Source organism: Epinephelus moara, chromosome 13 (assembly GCF_006386435.1).
Source record: "Epinephelus moara isolate mb chromosome 13, YSFRI_EMoa_1.0, whole genome shotgun sequence".
Classification (NCBI taxonomy): domain Eukaryota; kingdom Metazoa; phylum Chordata; class Actinopteri; order Perciformes; family Serranidae; genus Epinephelus; species Epinephelus moara.
The window spans coordinates 21,504,185-21,520,037 of NC_065518.1; the positions used below are offsets into that span (position 1 = coordinate 21,504,185).

A 15,853-nucleotide genomic window follows, 5' to 3' on the forward strand; every position below is an offset into this window, starting at 1 on the left:
CCACGCTATTGGGTGACACAGTTTCTTTCAGTCCCGCTGGCTAGACTTAAGCCTCGGTTTTGAATTGATACTCAAGCAGGGAGCTCATTTAAATAGCTCAAATGGTGCAAACCTTTGGCACTGAATGGCACAATACAGACAAAAGACAGTACAAATTTAATGACAGTCACAATAGTAAACATCATAATAGATCCAGGAAAATGCCCAGTGGAAACTTTATAGATAACAATCAAAGTTAAATTGCAATTCTGACTTACTGTGTTGTAACACAGTCGTCAAATAATTCCGTCACACATGAATTAATGCAGTTATTTCTTTGGAGGTTTCAAGCTGTAAGTGCTAGAATGGACCATGGATTTGTATGAGAGAGAAACCATCTCACATTTTGAAAGAGAAGTTTGTGTCTCTGAGCCTCAACAGTTTTTATTTTAATCGCAATACTGTTTTTATACATCATGCACAACTATGAAACTTGTACTTTTGGTGAAAGGCACTAAGATTGGAAACAAGTGTGAAAAGCCACACAGGTTGATCATGGCTCAAATCACAGTCTCCCAGGTACCTGAGGAGGGCACCATAGTGCCAAGGTGTACTGGCAGACCTAGCCTGAAAGGGATGATAATGAGAATAAGCATGTATCTGTAATCAGGAGGACAAGCCAAAAGTTTCCACACTGCTTAAGTCATTAGTAACATCCCAATTGGATAGAGATAGATAGGACCATGAATGGATTACTGAACAGGCCTACCAGGCAGAGGCACAGGAGCCCACAAGCGTCAGGGCCCTCCTCGCCTTTACTTGCAAAATGTCACCCAAATTAACATGCACTGACCAGGAAGGGGCTCTAAATGATCACAAACACACACAAACAGACCACAAAGAGATGCAAGGGAACTGCAACGTGACACAAAATGACTACAGAGATACAAAACAACCACAAGGAGACACAAATTTACATCAAAAAGAGACAAACTGAGCACAAAGACACACAAAACCACATAATGACAACAAAAAGATGCGAAACCATCACAAACCCTGTGTGTCTTGCTCCTGTGTAGGAGAGGTGGTGGGCCTTTTGCATATCTGTACCCAGGGACCCTTGTCTCATAATCTGCCTGTGGATAGGACACATATGTTACCTGTATCAGCTGACATGCAGTACAGTGATGCTACAAACAAGGAGCCTATCAGCCTCTTACAAAATAGGCCATGAATGCAATTAGCAGTCTACTTAAGGGCCCAGATGCCGTACCTACGTCCCCTCAGCAAGTAAGTAGCCAGAACATTGAACACTGATCGACTGACAGCACCAGCCATGTCAGCTGAGGTGAATCTGCTCATGCTGTTTATGGAGAGGGACCTTTGAGTTAATAAACAGATAAATTACTCTTACATAGGCCACCTCCATCCCATTTTTGCTCATTTTTTGCTTATTTAGGGGAGACCAGGTAAGCTATGGTTGTAACAACGCCACTTTCTCCGTAGTTCAGATTTAACTCTGATTTTTAAGGCATGAAAGTAATGTTTCAGCCCAAATGTAGGTTTTGATTATTACTGATACTGTTGAATTTAGAATTATGTAACTTGCATGAGATTAGAGAGTAGTCTCTTGGGTAAAATGTGAGGCTTTTCATCTTCGTCCATTTCAGCGCCATGCTGCTGCACATAGCTAAACGGGGATTTTGAACATTCTAATGCATTTTAAAAAGTGTTGCAACTAACCTTAATGACAGTTGTATCTATCTTATTCCCTTTTCAGCATGCCAAGAGAGCTGGTAAGAATACATTACAGGGGCGTGCTTGCATACGTACTTAAGTCTGCATTAGATGAGGTGAGACAGGTAAAGACAGTAACCCCGAGCAGATACTGCGATAAATAAAACCCCAGAGAAAGAAGAGCAACACAGCTGCTCTGTGTGGGCAAAGAGTATCCAATGCACAGCAAGAGCAATGGGCACTTTGGTTCCAGTTCAAGTCTCTGTCCAGACCAAATATGGAGCGTGAACTAGTAGCTGGAGAGGTGCTAGTTTGCCTCTTGGGCACTGCTGAGGTGCACTTGAGCAAGGCACTGAACCAAGACAGCACCCTGACTCTAACATCACAATAAAAAAATAAAATAAAATACAAAGGTATCTATTCAGTTTGTGTGAATAACCCTTTATTAAGGCTTTATTTAACCAAGTGACAGCTGCACAGTGCAACTGGAGCAGTTGCAGATTTAGAGCCTTGTAGGGCGTATATGAGACAATACAACTGCACATTCACTTTGCCTGCACACATTAATCTCTCTAGGCTACAGAGATCTATTTAATTGTACAAACATCACTGTGTGTCTACAGTAAACCCTGTTCTTATTGTAATCGTGTAAATTTACAGGAGAACACTGGACTGAACCGGTCTAACCAATGTGAGTTCTAAGTGTAAACTCACAGGTTAGATCTGATATAAAAGAAGTGTTTCAGGTCCTGGATCTGTGTTGTCTTGTTTCTTACATATGTGAATGGAGAGTGTGTGTATAAACAGGTCTGTGTGCGTCTCAGTGCTTTTGTGCATGTGTGCGCAAGCGTGTGCATGTGTGTGTTCATGTGAGAACGGAGGATGGGGTGGGGCTACTGGAGTGATGTCACGCAGCGTTTGGGAGCGGAAGGATTTGATGAGCATAAACCTCCATAAGCTAGGACCTAAAGGCTTACTGGCTTTACACCCCATCTGTCTGCCTCTCTCTCACACACACACAAACACAAACACACACACATGCACACATGCTGACAATCCTTCATGTTCACTTGTGTTTTTTCCCCTCAATTGTCTTTAAAATCCCTCTCCACTCACAAATACAGTACATGCATACACCAATTTTACATGACCAACAAAAGTTTGAGCTCTGAGGAACAAACATAATCATGAAGAAGTCTGCTGTGTCATGGATACTGTGATGTACTTGTATCATCTTGGGTGGGAGACCATCTTCTAACCAAATGCCACTAAATCTGTGGCTAAAGTTGGAAGAAAACCTGTATAAGGCACAATCTTTCTTTGCTAGTTCAGTATTAGGAAGGTCATAGTGAATGAGGGCATAAAAAACATCAGCCGTGTTTAGGAGGGACAAGACAAGGCCGAACAACATCTTACCCTGAGTCGTTCTGGAAGGCAGTGATGGTCCCACAATTTAATTATCAGTAATTACTGTCATGTGTGTCGGTTGTGTTTTGACGGTTACTTTGAGTATGGGACAAAGGCAGGGTTTGTTGCCCTTGCTAGGGTACTTCCTGCCATGTCCTGTCCCAGCACCAGCACTTATTTGACAGAACATGTCTGCAAGTAAACAAGAAAAATCAGATAGTGTGATCCACCGTGCAGACTTTACATGGTCCCAGCAGTGTATGTTGGCTTCTGGGAGTGAGTCATAGAAGGATGATATTGGTGTTTGGTGCACTATAAGACATGAACATATGTTTGGTAGCTTTAATATCTTGTGGTATTTCTATAATACTCCAGTATTTTATGGGCATGTATAGGTATTTGTATGTGATATAAGTAGCAGATATTGATGTACAGCACATATACACGAGCCTATAGTATTAAAGTATGATCTAGTTGGTTTTCTTCATTCACATTTCTTTAGTTTTTATATAATATAACTTGTTGTGAATCAGAGCATACAGTGAAGCAGCTGTAAACAGTTTAACCAGCCCACCTGAACCCCTCTCTGCAGCTCCAGCAGCAGCACGCGCACAGACGTTGAGCGTGACCAAGTTCGGAGCCTTTGCGCATGCGCGAGGCAACTTAATATGAATACTGCTTCACGTCTCAAGACATCTCCCATCCAGGTAAGGATAATGTCAGTTTACTTGACACTTATGTGTCATTTGCTTACCAGTCTTCGCTCCCGTGTGGCAGAGGTTATTCTCCTTCCCGTCGCGGGTTTTGTGTTTTAAATACACCGCCTTTCCACAAATTGAAGCTGAAATCTCCCCACATCAACAAACTCCAAGACAGCCTGCGGACCAAATGAATTGTGGTCGGTAATGTTCATGCTAGCTGGTGCAGCAGCGTTAGCTAACATATTTAACTGGGTTGTTTTTTGCTCCATATTTGCATGGCTTCGTGTCTGTCTTGCGTGTTATGTTGTCTGGCTGCTAGCTGTGTGTGTATGTGTGTGTGTGTGTGTGTGTGGTTGAGGTTTCGTTAGCTGCTTACGCGCACTGACAGGAGCAGCTTGCGGCTAGCTAACGCTAGCAATGCTAAATTGGCAGGAGTGAATGGAAAAGGGTGTATCAGATTTACCCGGGCGGTAATGTTAAATACCCTGTGACCCGTGTGCGCAGGCTACTATCACCTCTGCTTGCCAGCTAACGTTAACGGGTTATTCTTCTGAAGATACAGTTTGGGCAGCTTTGCATTTGAAGCTGTCAATCCAGTGTGTAGTGATACCTGCGGATACTAAGATGTTAATAGGGTGACACTGAAAGGTTTGCTATTTCTGTGCTTGTGACTTTCTGTATTTGCTGAGCCTCCAAGATAAAACTGAATTCCTTGATTCGCCTATAGCAACGTTACCTAACACTGTCGATCGAGTTCTGCAGAGGTATCGTACTGTTAAATGTGTCTGCTCCTGTACGCTTTATTTAGGGCTAGTAGGCAGCTTCAGTCTCTGTGCTGTACCTGTAGTATTAAAATTGAATTTGCAATAGATAAGTCATCTTGAGATAGGTAACTTATCGCATTAGAGGTGTAAAATTGATTGCATGTTTTTAGATTTTGTAAGAGAAAAATGCATGAACACTAATGGGAGCTGTCACTGCCCATTTAATGCAAAATACACATAGTGTAGCTGCAGACTCGTTGTCATTTCCAAGCTATTGCACAGGCAGTAGTCTGTAGTGTAGACCTAAATATATATGCATTTTCTAAGTTAAGTAGGCTAACCTCTTTGCAGGATGAGGACAGGTATCTAACAAATTAAAGGGCAGAATACTACACCACTCTGCAGGACCATTGCTCCAACACCCTTTGGTCCCTTGTTATTAATGCAAAACAGTCCTTTACAGTATGCAAAGATTACTTGTCATCATGGGGTAAGTGACCCCAGTTTAAATGACCAGCACTAAGGTTTAAAGGCTGTCCTGCTGAACCTATTGGCAGCTAGCCTTGTTTGGTTTGGCATCCTACTGATAAGAATTTGACATTACTGCACCCTGAATGCTACCATGCCTCCTCATGATGGGTTGAATATGTTGGAGGCATGAGTATGAGGCCCATGAGGCGTAGAAATAGAATTGATGATGTGCCTGATTCTGACAATGCATTTAATTAATCAAAATGTCAAAGAGGCCTTTGGTCAGTTGGGTCTCTAGTTCAAGTTTACCTTTGACAGATTACATCCTGTGTCAGTGGTAAAACAGCAACATCGAGGTTAACATACTCTCTAAGTAGAGCAGTTAATCTCTACAGACTCATCATAAATGCTTCCAGTTTTACATGCAGTAATGTATTGGTATGCACTTCCATGTGACTTGTAAGGCAGTGTGAAGTGATTGTATGATTTTATGACTGTCATTTTTAGCATATTGCGAGTGATCTTTGGACATGCATCTCCATGTGACTCGTTAAGGAACAGTGTGACATGATTTAATGATTGTGTGATAACCATTCTCAGTATGCTGTAAATTGCAAATGATCTTTGGACATGAATCTTCAAGTCGCTTGTGGGTAAGCATAGCTGGAAATGATCTGATTATTATATGACAGTTTCCAGATCTATGTCTGGGGTCTGAGCTCTTACAGTGTGCATAAAAATGTTATTTCCCGTATCACTGGTTAGAACCCAGTTCAATTGCTTTAATATCAAACTTTACCTGGCCAATTAAATCAGTCTGAGATATATTTTTGCATCACAGGACATCTGAAGATGTTTTGTGACTGTCATAAGATAGCCTTGCACTGCATTCCATTCAGGCTACGGGTTCACTTGATTTGTTTTCCCGTCAGATGAAATGCATGACGTACATGCTCTTTTCCATCTGACGACCTTGACCAGTGCATAACCTGATTAGTAAAATTGGCTAATGTTGTTTTACAGCACGGATTTGCTGTGGCTGTTATGTAATACATCCCTCCTTACTTAAACTTATGGAAACAGTTATGCATAACATGCCTACATATCTCAAGTCTATGTATTATCCTCAACTAATTAATATCATAGACTAGGAGGTAGCCAAGTACATAGGAACAGTATGGATTTACCAAGGACTATGTTTCGCAGAAGATGTCCAAAAGATTTTGGAACATGTTTACCATGTAATTTTAACTGCTCATTATGAAACAAGTATAAAAAAGTTTGATTATGCTGTCTATCTGTTATCTATTTTAATGATGATGCAAATTAATCTTGTATTTTTCCTTTATCTTCCTTTGTGTCTTCCAGTAACCATCATGGGCAGTTAAGAAAAATAGGCTAGTTATCTGCTGTGCGGAGGACGGAAGGTTAGCAATACCCCGGAGTGTCTCTCCTCTCTTCCCACTCAGGCAGTCCGGCAAGTTTCCAACACCATGGCTGAAGAAGACTATGGCAGCTTTGTGGACTGGAACCAGATGGGGGATCTGGCCAAGAGCAGCGGGCCCACCAAGGTAGACTGTAAAGACCTGAAAGAGTTCAAACAGATGGCTCGGCAGGGTTACTGGGCCAAAAACCACAAACTACGGGCACAAGTCTACCAGCAGCTCATCAAAGCCATTCCCTGTCGTACAGTGACCCCAGACGCAGAAGTGTATCGTGACATTATGGGAAATGCAGCCACTAAGAAGCCCTCCTCTCAAATCCCACTTCCAGAGTTTGTTGATGGAAGCCCTCTGCCACGGTACTGCCTGAAGGCAGACGCAGTAGCCTCAGCCCACCAGATTATCAATTGCGTGGCTGGACAGTTTCCAGATATCTCCCACTGCCCATCACTACCTGCTGTTACGTCATTGCTCCTGCACTTCAGCAAGGATGAGGCTCAGTGTTTTGAGTATGTGAGCCGCATACTGGCCTGCAACGAGCCAGGCAAACGCCTGCTGGACCAGACTTTCCTGGGCTTTGAGTCTAGCTGCATGACTTTTGGTGACCTGGCCAACAAGTACTGTACAGCCGCCCATAAACTGATCGTGGCCACAGCCCAGGATGTGCTTGAAGTCTACGCAGACTGGCAGCGTTGGGTGTTGGGTGACCTGCCTTTCAGCCACATAGTGAGGGTCCTGGATGTCTACCTAGTGGAGGGCTACAAGGTTCTCTTCCGTGTGGCTATCGCGTTGCTCAAGTTCTACCGCAAACACAAAGCAGGGGCCCAGGGAGGCCAGGGCAACCAGCAGCAGGATTCAGGCAAAGTTAGGGCGGACATTCAAGCTTTTGTCAAGGGCATTGCCTCCACCGTCACACCCGACAAGCTGCTGGAGAAGGCCTTCTCTATCCGTCTGTTTAGCCGCAAAGAGATCACCCTGCTGCAGCTCACAAATGAAAAGTCCCTGCAGCAGAAAGGAATCACTGTCAAACAGAGGCGGTAAAGTCAATAATCTAATTTTATATCATAAACTGTGGGCATTCTGTGGCCTTATTATTTAGACACGAGACTGCCTTTAGTGGCCTTACATGGCACCTCTACTGCATATCTAGCATTAGTAAGGACATGGAATCGATCACATGAATACCTTGCTAGTATACACCATAGACTGTACAAAAGAAATGGAGTTTTTTTTTTTTTTATCCACCAGAAAAAGTGCTAGTGAATGTTCAAAATTTACCAGTCACTCAGTAGATAGCCATTTTTGTGTTTTGGCTTGTGAGTAAAGCATATCTTTTATCCTCTTGCATATTTTACCAGCATTTGGCTAGTGGTCGATGCTAATAACATGCATTCTTTCTAATGCTAGCAGTAGGTGACTCCACTGTTTGCAAAACTAAGTCCAATTGTATAAAAATCTGTATAAATGACCCTACTTCTCACTTGATTTATTACCATAGTAAACATTTTCAAGTCTTCTTTAATATAGCAAGATGTTCGTTTGGTAAATTATGGTCCCATTTAGAGAAAAATAGAGAATGTGCTTTAGAGCGTAGTTACCTTGTGATTGACAAGTCACTACCACAACTACCTGCCAATCAGGATAGAGGCGTAGCAATGTATACTCTCCCCAGCTCCACCCTCTTGTCCAAATATGGTCACTTCTGGCTCCAAAAAAGCAAGATGGCGATGGCCGAAATGCCAAACTCAAGGCTTCAAAACAAGAGTCAGCAAACCAATGGGTGACATCACAGGGGTTCTACTTCTTTTATACAGTCTATGGATATATGTTCAGAATATGTGTTGTTTTTTAGGTCTCAATTCAGGGGCTGCGACTTTTGAAGGATGGGGCCTTAGTGGTCTACATCGGCCACGTCCTTTGAAGACCGCATCAGCCATACCGAATGGTCTCAGAAATGGGACGGTGTGGTCTGCACAGTATTTCCTGGTTGCATCACCAGTTGATGTTGCCGTTAGCTAACAACCATCTGTGCTTGACGAAAGAAGGAGGAAGCTAGCAAGTTAGTTAGCCCTAAATCATGGACCCAGAGATTGTTGTCGATTGCCAATGTGAAGCAAACGGTCTTGAAATGCAACCTTCAAGGGCTGCAGCCGCTGAATTGAGACACAACTACAGTCTCATTTGGTTACTATTCTGCTCTGCATATTTTATATAATTGTACTATCTAACTGACGCTGGTAAGAACGCCCTGTTCTTTTTAAAGCTTTATACTTTGGCATGCTCTTGGGAATAGTTTAAGTTGCTCTTGCATCCTTGTCTTACATTGTGTTCTTGTTTCCTTTATGTTTGGTTTCTGCTATGTCTTTCCATCCACCGTCTTCTGTCTCATCTGCACTTCACTCCTGTGTTCACTACATTGGTTATTTCACAGCTCTAGGTGGGTTCTCTCCTCTACACCACTCCCCAGATCCATTTCTGTTCCTTTCAAATAATGCTCACTTACTCTTCAGAGTAGCTGTGGTGATAGAATGGCACTTAGGTCTTCATAGACTATGACTATGACTATCATTTGATGTAAATTACTTTAAGTTTACTTTTAGGTTTATGCATCACCAGCTGCGTACGCTGCCTCACATTCTGTGCCTCTCCATCTCTTCCTGTGTGTGTATTTCTGGGTGTCTCCAGGCGGAACGTGCAGCTGGCACTTAACCCTGACACCTTCTCCTCGGAGATCGTCAGTGCCAAGGAGATGCGGGACATCTGGTCTTGGATCCCTGAGCGCTTTGCTCTGTGTCAACCACAGCTCCTCTTCACCACCTCCACCCATGGTTGCAGCCTGAACAGGTACACTATGCAGTCCTGACCTCGATATATTAATCCAGCTTTTGGCTGCTGCTCACAATTTAAATTTCAGGCCATGTGTGGGTCTTTGAGTCTTTGAATTTGATTTATGGCCTAAAGGCTTAAATAAAATGGGAACATGAAAGCAGTGCTGTAAACCAAAAAAACTTTGCCAGAAGCAAAAAAGCCAAAAGTCATACATTTGGAACAAAAACTGCAAATAAGAAAGAAGATGCTGAGACTGCTGTCATAAAGTCAGTGAGCTTTTTTTTTTTTGCCTAAATCTGCTCTACACACAGAGCAGACCGCTGCTGTCAGTAGCAGGCCGGCCATTGTGGGACAGAAGTAATTAGTCTTTGATAAAGTAATTAAGGCGCAATTAACTGACATTTTTGTTCTATATTTAAACAGCGCCTTACTTAACCGCACATGCACGTGTGCTTTAGTAAATATATAAACCATAAGTTTAGTCCTTAGATTCACTGTTGGGTGTTTATTATGTCAGAGGAAATTAATTAAACTTTCACATTTTCCTCCAGATTCTATTCCCATTGTGAAGGCTACGAACCCACTTTGCTCCTCATCCGGACCACAGATGGGGATGTAAGCAACACACACACACACACACACACACACAGCAAATTCTTGTATTTCCCTCACATTTGAGGGGATCAAAGATGCACATTATTACGATAGAAATTTTGTACAGAGGATATGATGACATCCTGATAATATACTATTCAGATACTTTTTGTTATAATGATAAGCTCTATCTAGAACTATTTACCTATCTAGAATCTTAAAGGAATGCTTCACCCACAAAATTCAAAAATTTGAATAGCACTTACCCAACCTGTGTTTCGTTTTTCTTGCATGTCTCCATGATGAACGAAGAATCCAAAAACTGAGAAAATTCTTGATGAATTTAAGTGTTAGGTGGACTGCATTTAATAACAGTGAAATTATACTGAAACATATATTCACAAACTCTCAAACAACTCCTGCACTATCATCCAAGTCTCATCTATCCAGTCCTTTGCTCAGTACTTCCCAAACACATGCATTTTTGCTAAAACCTTGCTATTTAAAACAATGCTGCATAAACCAGACACATCCAAAGTCCGGCCCAGGGGACAAGTTATGGCCTGAGGACTTATTGGTTAATCAAGCAAGATCACATAGCATTTTTTTCCATTCACCTCACAGTGGCAGGACTATTACACACTTTGTAGACATGCACCAAGCATGAACTAACCAGGTGGAACTAAGGTATTCTCATAAACAGACAATAAACAAGCAAACAATGACATATGACTCCCTCCCCAACGTAACATAGCGTATTACAGGGCCTGTGACAAATACAGATCCTACTGTTGTGAATGCATTTTAAAAAAGTAAAATTTTTCTACTCAAATTTTATGCATATGGTGGAGGGTTCTTCATGACAGTTTCCCTTAAAATTAGAATAAGAATATACATTGTATCTATTGCCAGATTCTTGCCAACACACCAGCTTTGCACCAAAGAAGTGTGAAGTCAACAGCCATGGACAGCCACTTGGGGAGCGGTGGGAAATTTAATTCTTTTTCACTGAAAGATGAAACAATTATGTTCGTCTCATTTGTACAGGATTTTGTTTTTTAATAAGAATCAGCTTGCTCCCAGGTATTTTCACACCATCTAATCTGGCCCCTGATCAGAAAAGTCTGGACATCCCCTGGTATAAACAGTCTCATGCACGGACTAGCAGTGCACACAAATGCACACTCTTGCCTATTTACACTACTCGTATGTGGAGGTGTTTTAAATTGTAACGTTTTAGCAAAAAAATGTATACGTTTGGGAAGTACTGAACATACGACTGGATAAATGAGACTTGTATCATACTGCACAAGTCTTGTGAGAGTTTTTAAACAGTTGCTTTGATGTAGTTTTGCTGTCATCAAACATGGCTTTTACTGCAGTTCAGATTGTTAACCGTTTTTGGATTTTTCGTTCACTGTGGAGGCATGCCGGAAAAATAAAGTTTTCTCTACAAATTCAAGGTAACGCACAGTGAGTAATTAACATGCAAATGACTATTTGTGGGTGAAGTGTTTCCTTCAATACTTGATTACAGGTAGCCAAATATAATTTCAAATATTATGTAAATCCTTTATTATGATCTCACCTTAAATTAGGACTGATTTACTTTGACAATTAAGGTACAAAGTGAGCAGAAGCCATCTCTAAACCAAACAGCATTTGTGTATAAACTAGTTTCTGTCTCAGACACTTCATATTTCAAACTCTTTTGGGTATTAGTCAGATGGGGAAAATGCTTATGAATGGGTCTTGCACAATGCAGCTGCAGTAATGTCTGGTCAGCAAAACCTCGTATTGCATGTGGTGTGTACTACAGACACTTCTGTACTAACTGACATGGTCCGCAGTAGCTTTGTGTATAAAAAACAACTCAGGTTTTATCCTTGTACTGTGCTGTGTGAACTGGTGTCAGAGGTCATGATTACACAGGTGTCATATGATTGGATTATGGCGCTACAAACAGATTTCAGCACGAACACTGGCAGCTTACAAATAGCAGTCTTGCACTAGTGTAAATGAAGTATTATAGATAATAAAGTAATTAAAAATGAGCAGATGGAAGAGATAAACCTGCTGATGCCCATTTTGTGTTTTCACCTCAGGTATGTGGAGCCTACCTGTCCACAGACTGGGAGGAGCGCAAGAGAGGAGGAAACAAATTGAGCTTCTTTGGCACAGGGGAGTGCTTTGTCTTCAGGGTTAGTCTATGTCTAGTATCTTGACTTACTAGTTTGCTTTCGGGAGACTAGGAGAATCCGAAGGTTTCTAGCAATAGAAAGGAGAATGTTGTCATTCTGAGGAGTACCACACTGTAGCCACCAGAGGGTACCATCCACTCTGTCTTCACATGTTCCTGATTTCTGTGTCACTGACCGCAGTTGACGTATGAAGGCTCCCTGAGGAAAAGCCTGCCTAGTAGGTCAAAATTCACCATCCTCGCATGTAGGGATGGATTGTATCTGCAGATATACAGATCTGTAAAAACAACAGCACATCACACACCTCTGCTTTGATCTCTAGTTATAATAACACCTGGGCTAGAAATAGCAAACCAGACTGGCTCTCTGATGCCTTCTGTATGAATTATTTACTGGGTATGTGTTGATGCACAGCTGTGGGCAGTCTGAGCCAGAAAACACTGTCATCTCACACACTGATACTTAAGCACACACAGATCGGAAACTCCTGTAACCGGATCCAGTTGTATCTGGCCTGGCCCTCACCTGACACCAGGAGAAAATGGAGACGTCAGCACGGACTGCTGTCTGTCAGATGTTTTTTATTTATTTCATTTAAAACTATTGAGATCTCTCTTTCTTTTTTACTTGTCTTTATATTGAGATAAATTACCAAATATCCACCAAATATTTTAACATTTCTCACACATTTTTCTTCTTTTGTTAATGAAAGGTATCATTAAAATTTACATGTTACAAACACAAGTTACAATATCCCGTGACTTGATAGTGTGAGTATGGTATACTGTGGTTTATGAGACCAGACAGCAGAGGACAAGAGGCAGTTTTTGTAATAGAGGCTTATGATAAATAATATCATAACAACTCCTTTGTGTCGAGGGAAACCGAGGAAGGAACAGTAGTGAGGTCATTACATAAAGTATCTCTTTTGTTTAAAGGGCGTGTCCATCTGTATACTTTTCCTCATTTTTCAAATATTAATTCCCACACTCCCACTCAGTCATTATCAAAGAGTAGTGACGTAGGTTACAGCACTGATGCCCTCCCCTCCAACCCCTCACCCCACACACGCACACTGTTCCCTGACAGTGTAAACATAGAGAGTGAGGAAAGTGTTAGCCTGGAAGAGCTGAACTTGGAGGTGGAACATGGGGCTATTAAACCATTATTTAACCAGGTGAATACACATCAGTGTCACTATCAGCTATAGATCCATAATCAGTGTATTACCTACAGTCAGATACAGTCGGCAGGATCCCAGTTAGGAGAAGCAGACACAGTACCAGGGCACAGAAGCTAAGCAATGTAGCCTACTGCTGTGGATGCCATGTTAGGTCAACTCAGAAAGGCACACAATACACAAACCAATCAAAGGCAGCAGTAAACCAGCCAGTTAAAATTGTGTTTCTGTCAGAGGAGTCTGGTGGCTGTGGATAAGGGCAGCAGCAAAACATATATTTTACCCTCTCAAAAAAAAAAAACACACTTATAAATAATCAATATCAGTTGAAGTGTAAGCTATATTTAGATTTTTGACCGCTTTACCCTGCCGTCAGTCAGCCCTTTCTGACTGGGAGTTGAAGCCAATATATCGCCCTCTTCAAGGTCACCAGATTCCATTGATAGAAACAGTAATTTTACCTCACTGCACACTGGAGTTGCTGGTCTACCACCGACTCGATTGGGTAGTCTGTTTGTGTTACTGTCTGAACCAAACTATGGTCCACAGGAGTGCGTGGGTGCATATGTAGTCATGTAATCACCTTGTATATGTATGATACTGTTAAGAAAACAGGTGTTTATTTTAATGGAATAAATGTGCAGTACTACTCCATTTAATGTGCGATGCTCCGGTGTGTCATCGATAATGAATGCCCGTTTCCTTTGCTAGCTGAAGCCAGAGATGGAGCGCTATGAGTGGGTGGTGATCCGCCACCCTGAGTTAGCCTCCTCCGTCAAGCCTGAAGTCCAGGAAGACGCAGCCACCTCTGAGGGGCAAAACTCAGACAACAATATCTTACAGCAGCCCGAGAAACCTGCTGGAGACCTGTCGCCCTTCCTGTCCGCCCGTCACTTCAACCTTAACTCCAAGAATACTTCCATGTTCATGGCCGGGAACTTTGACTCCATCATAGTGGGTAAGTGGATTAGTACTGTGTGTTACTGTTGTGTATTTGGCATTTCTGGTTCCTTTTTGTGTGGTGTTCTCTTGATGATTTTTTTAGTTACACAAACTCTGTGCTCGTGTGCTTGTTTAGGGGGAGGCGACGGCAACGCTCTCTACATCGACTCTGAGCTGAACCATGGCCGTGCTGGCAGGTGCGCCACCTTTGACAACCCGCCCCTGTGCGCTGAGAGCTTCCAGGTCGCACTGCTCGAAACGTGGGGGTTCCAGGATGCCATGGCATCATAATGCTGTACACATGAACACACGCTACACATACATACATGTAGATCCATACAAGCAAATTTGAGCACTTAAACATGATAAAGCAGAAAATGTTGATATAAAATGTGCAGTAAAGTGTTAAAGGTGAAAAGCACAAGGATGCAAACAGAACTACATCCGTCCTGCATATTCATATATGATTTACTATTTTTTATTTATTAATGCAGTTAATCCAAATTTCAACATGAACAAAAATGTGATGTTTTTTTGTTTATTTTTGTATTTACAGATTTGTATTATGATGTACTAATTATATGTCCGGTAATAAGAAGAAAGTCAGGCTCAACTAAAAGGTTTATTCAGAGTTCTTTTTTTTACATCACCTGTGGTGTGTTCATGCTGAATGTAAGGTCAGTCTTGTATGTCCTGTGGTTTAGCGCATTCTGCCAAATTTACTGTATAGTGATGTCTGCAGCCAGGCCATAAGGTTTCAGATAAAAATGTGTGAAAAGCCGATTTGGTGAGATGTTTTATTGAATGTTGTAAAATTAAGATTAAGACGTAGCAAAGCTCCAGGTCAGCTAAGTTTTTGGTCATACATACATGTATGTGGGAGATCTGCTAATGAATTACTGTGGTAAATGTTTGTGAATATCTGTGGTGAATTTGAGTGTTGCCATTTTTGCGCCATATGTCAAAGCTTTTGTTTGAATGAGTGGCGGTTTCTCCTCTGTATAGTATATGAATATTCTTGTGAATAACAGCACAAACTCGTCAGAAAAAAACTCAGAGGTGTTTTGGGTATACAAGTACTCTCTTTTTTTTTTTTTTTAAATTACCCTTTTCCTGCTACTTCCGTCCTCTCCAGTGTTAAGGCAGTAACAAAAAAGTCCGAAATTGTGCCCTGTTGGCAAAGTGTTGTCGGGGTTACACGCCCTGATTGTGTTTGTGTGTTCAAACGTGCTCCAGTGAAATATCAATTGAGTAACTACAAGTGTACCATTCATGTGAAAATACAGCAAAATGCTTTCAGTAGAGCAAGTGACTTGGTTTTTGTTTTGTTGTCTTGCTACTCACTGCTTTTCCTCCAAATCTATCACATACAAAGAGAGTTACATTTCTTCAGACTGTCACAGAGGTGTGCCAGATGCCTTTTAAAGTCAGCTGACCATACATCCAACCCCCTAGTCTTGCTCCACTGCTAGTAGTTACAGCCAGTATGCCTGTTCCCCAAATTACTGTTGTGTTATTATACATGCATCACATTTTTATAATAGTATATTAAAACCTGTCATACAATGATTTACAACTAATTTTGTGCACCTTTTTAACTTAAATT

General features: G+C 41.6%; 1 protein-coding gene across 2 annotated transcripts; it reads left to right on the forward strand.

Moving 5' to 3' along the window:
* Positions 1–3,736: 3,736 nt before the first annotated feature.
* tbc1d24 (TBC1 domain family, member 24) lies at positions 3,737–15,551 on the forward strand. Of its 2 annotated transcripts, none has more exons than XM_050060626.1 (7): positions 3,737–3,830; positions 6,428–7,538; positions 9,187–9,345; positions 9,882–9,945; positions 12,030–12,125; positions 14,017–14,263; positions 14,384–15,551. In XM_050060626.1, the coding sequence occupies exons 2-7, from the start codon at positions 6,553–6,555 to the stop codon at positions 14,536–14,538; spliced, it is 1,707 nt and encodes a 568-aa protein (XP_049916583.1). In that variant the 5' UTR covers positions 3,737–3,830; positions 6,428–6,552; the 3' UTR covers positions 14,539–15,551. The 2 variants fall into 2 exon arrangements, with proteins under 2 accessions (XP_049916583.1, XP_049916584.1); XM_050060627.1 differs by lacking the exon at positions 3,737–3,830 and adding an exon at positions 3,905–4,021.
* Positions 15,552–15,853: the final 302 nt, after the last annotated feature.

Bases quoted from the DNA above. Each gene is read 5' to 3' on its own strand.
- tbc1d24 (XM_050060626.1), top strand. From the start codon at position 6,553: ATGGCTGAAGAAGACTATGGCAGCTTTGTGGACTGGAACCAGATGGGG. The intron at 9,346-9,881 runs GTACACTATGCA...ATTTTCCTCCAG, and splicing joins CATGGTTGCAGCCTGAACAG to ATTCTATTCCCATTGTGAAG. The intron at 9,946-12,029 runs GTAAGCAACACA...TTTTCACCTCAG, and splicing joins TCCGGACCACAGATGGGGAT to GTATGTGGAGCCTACCTGTC.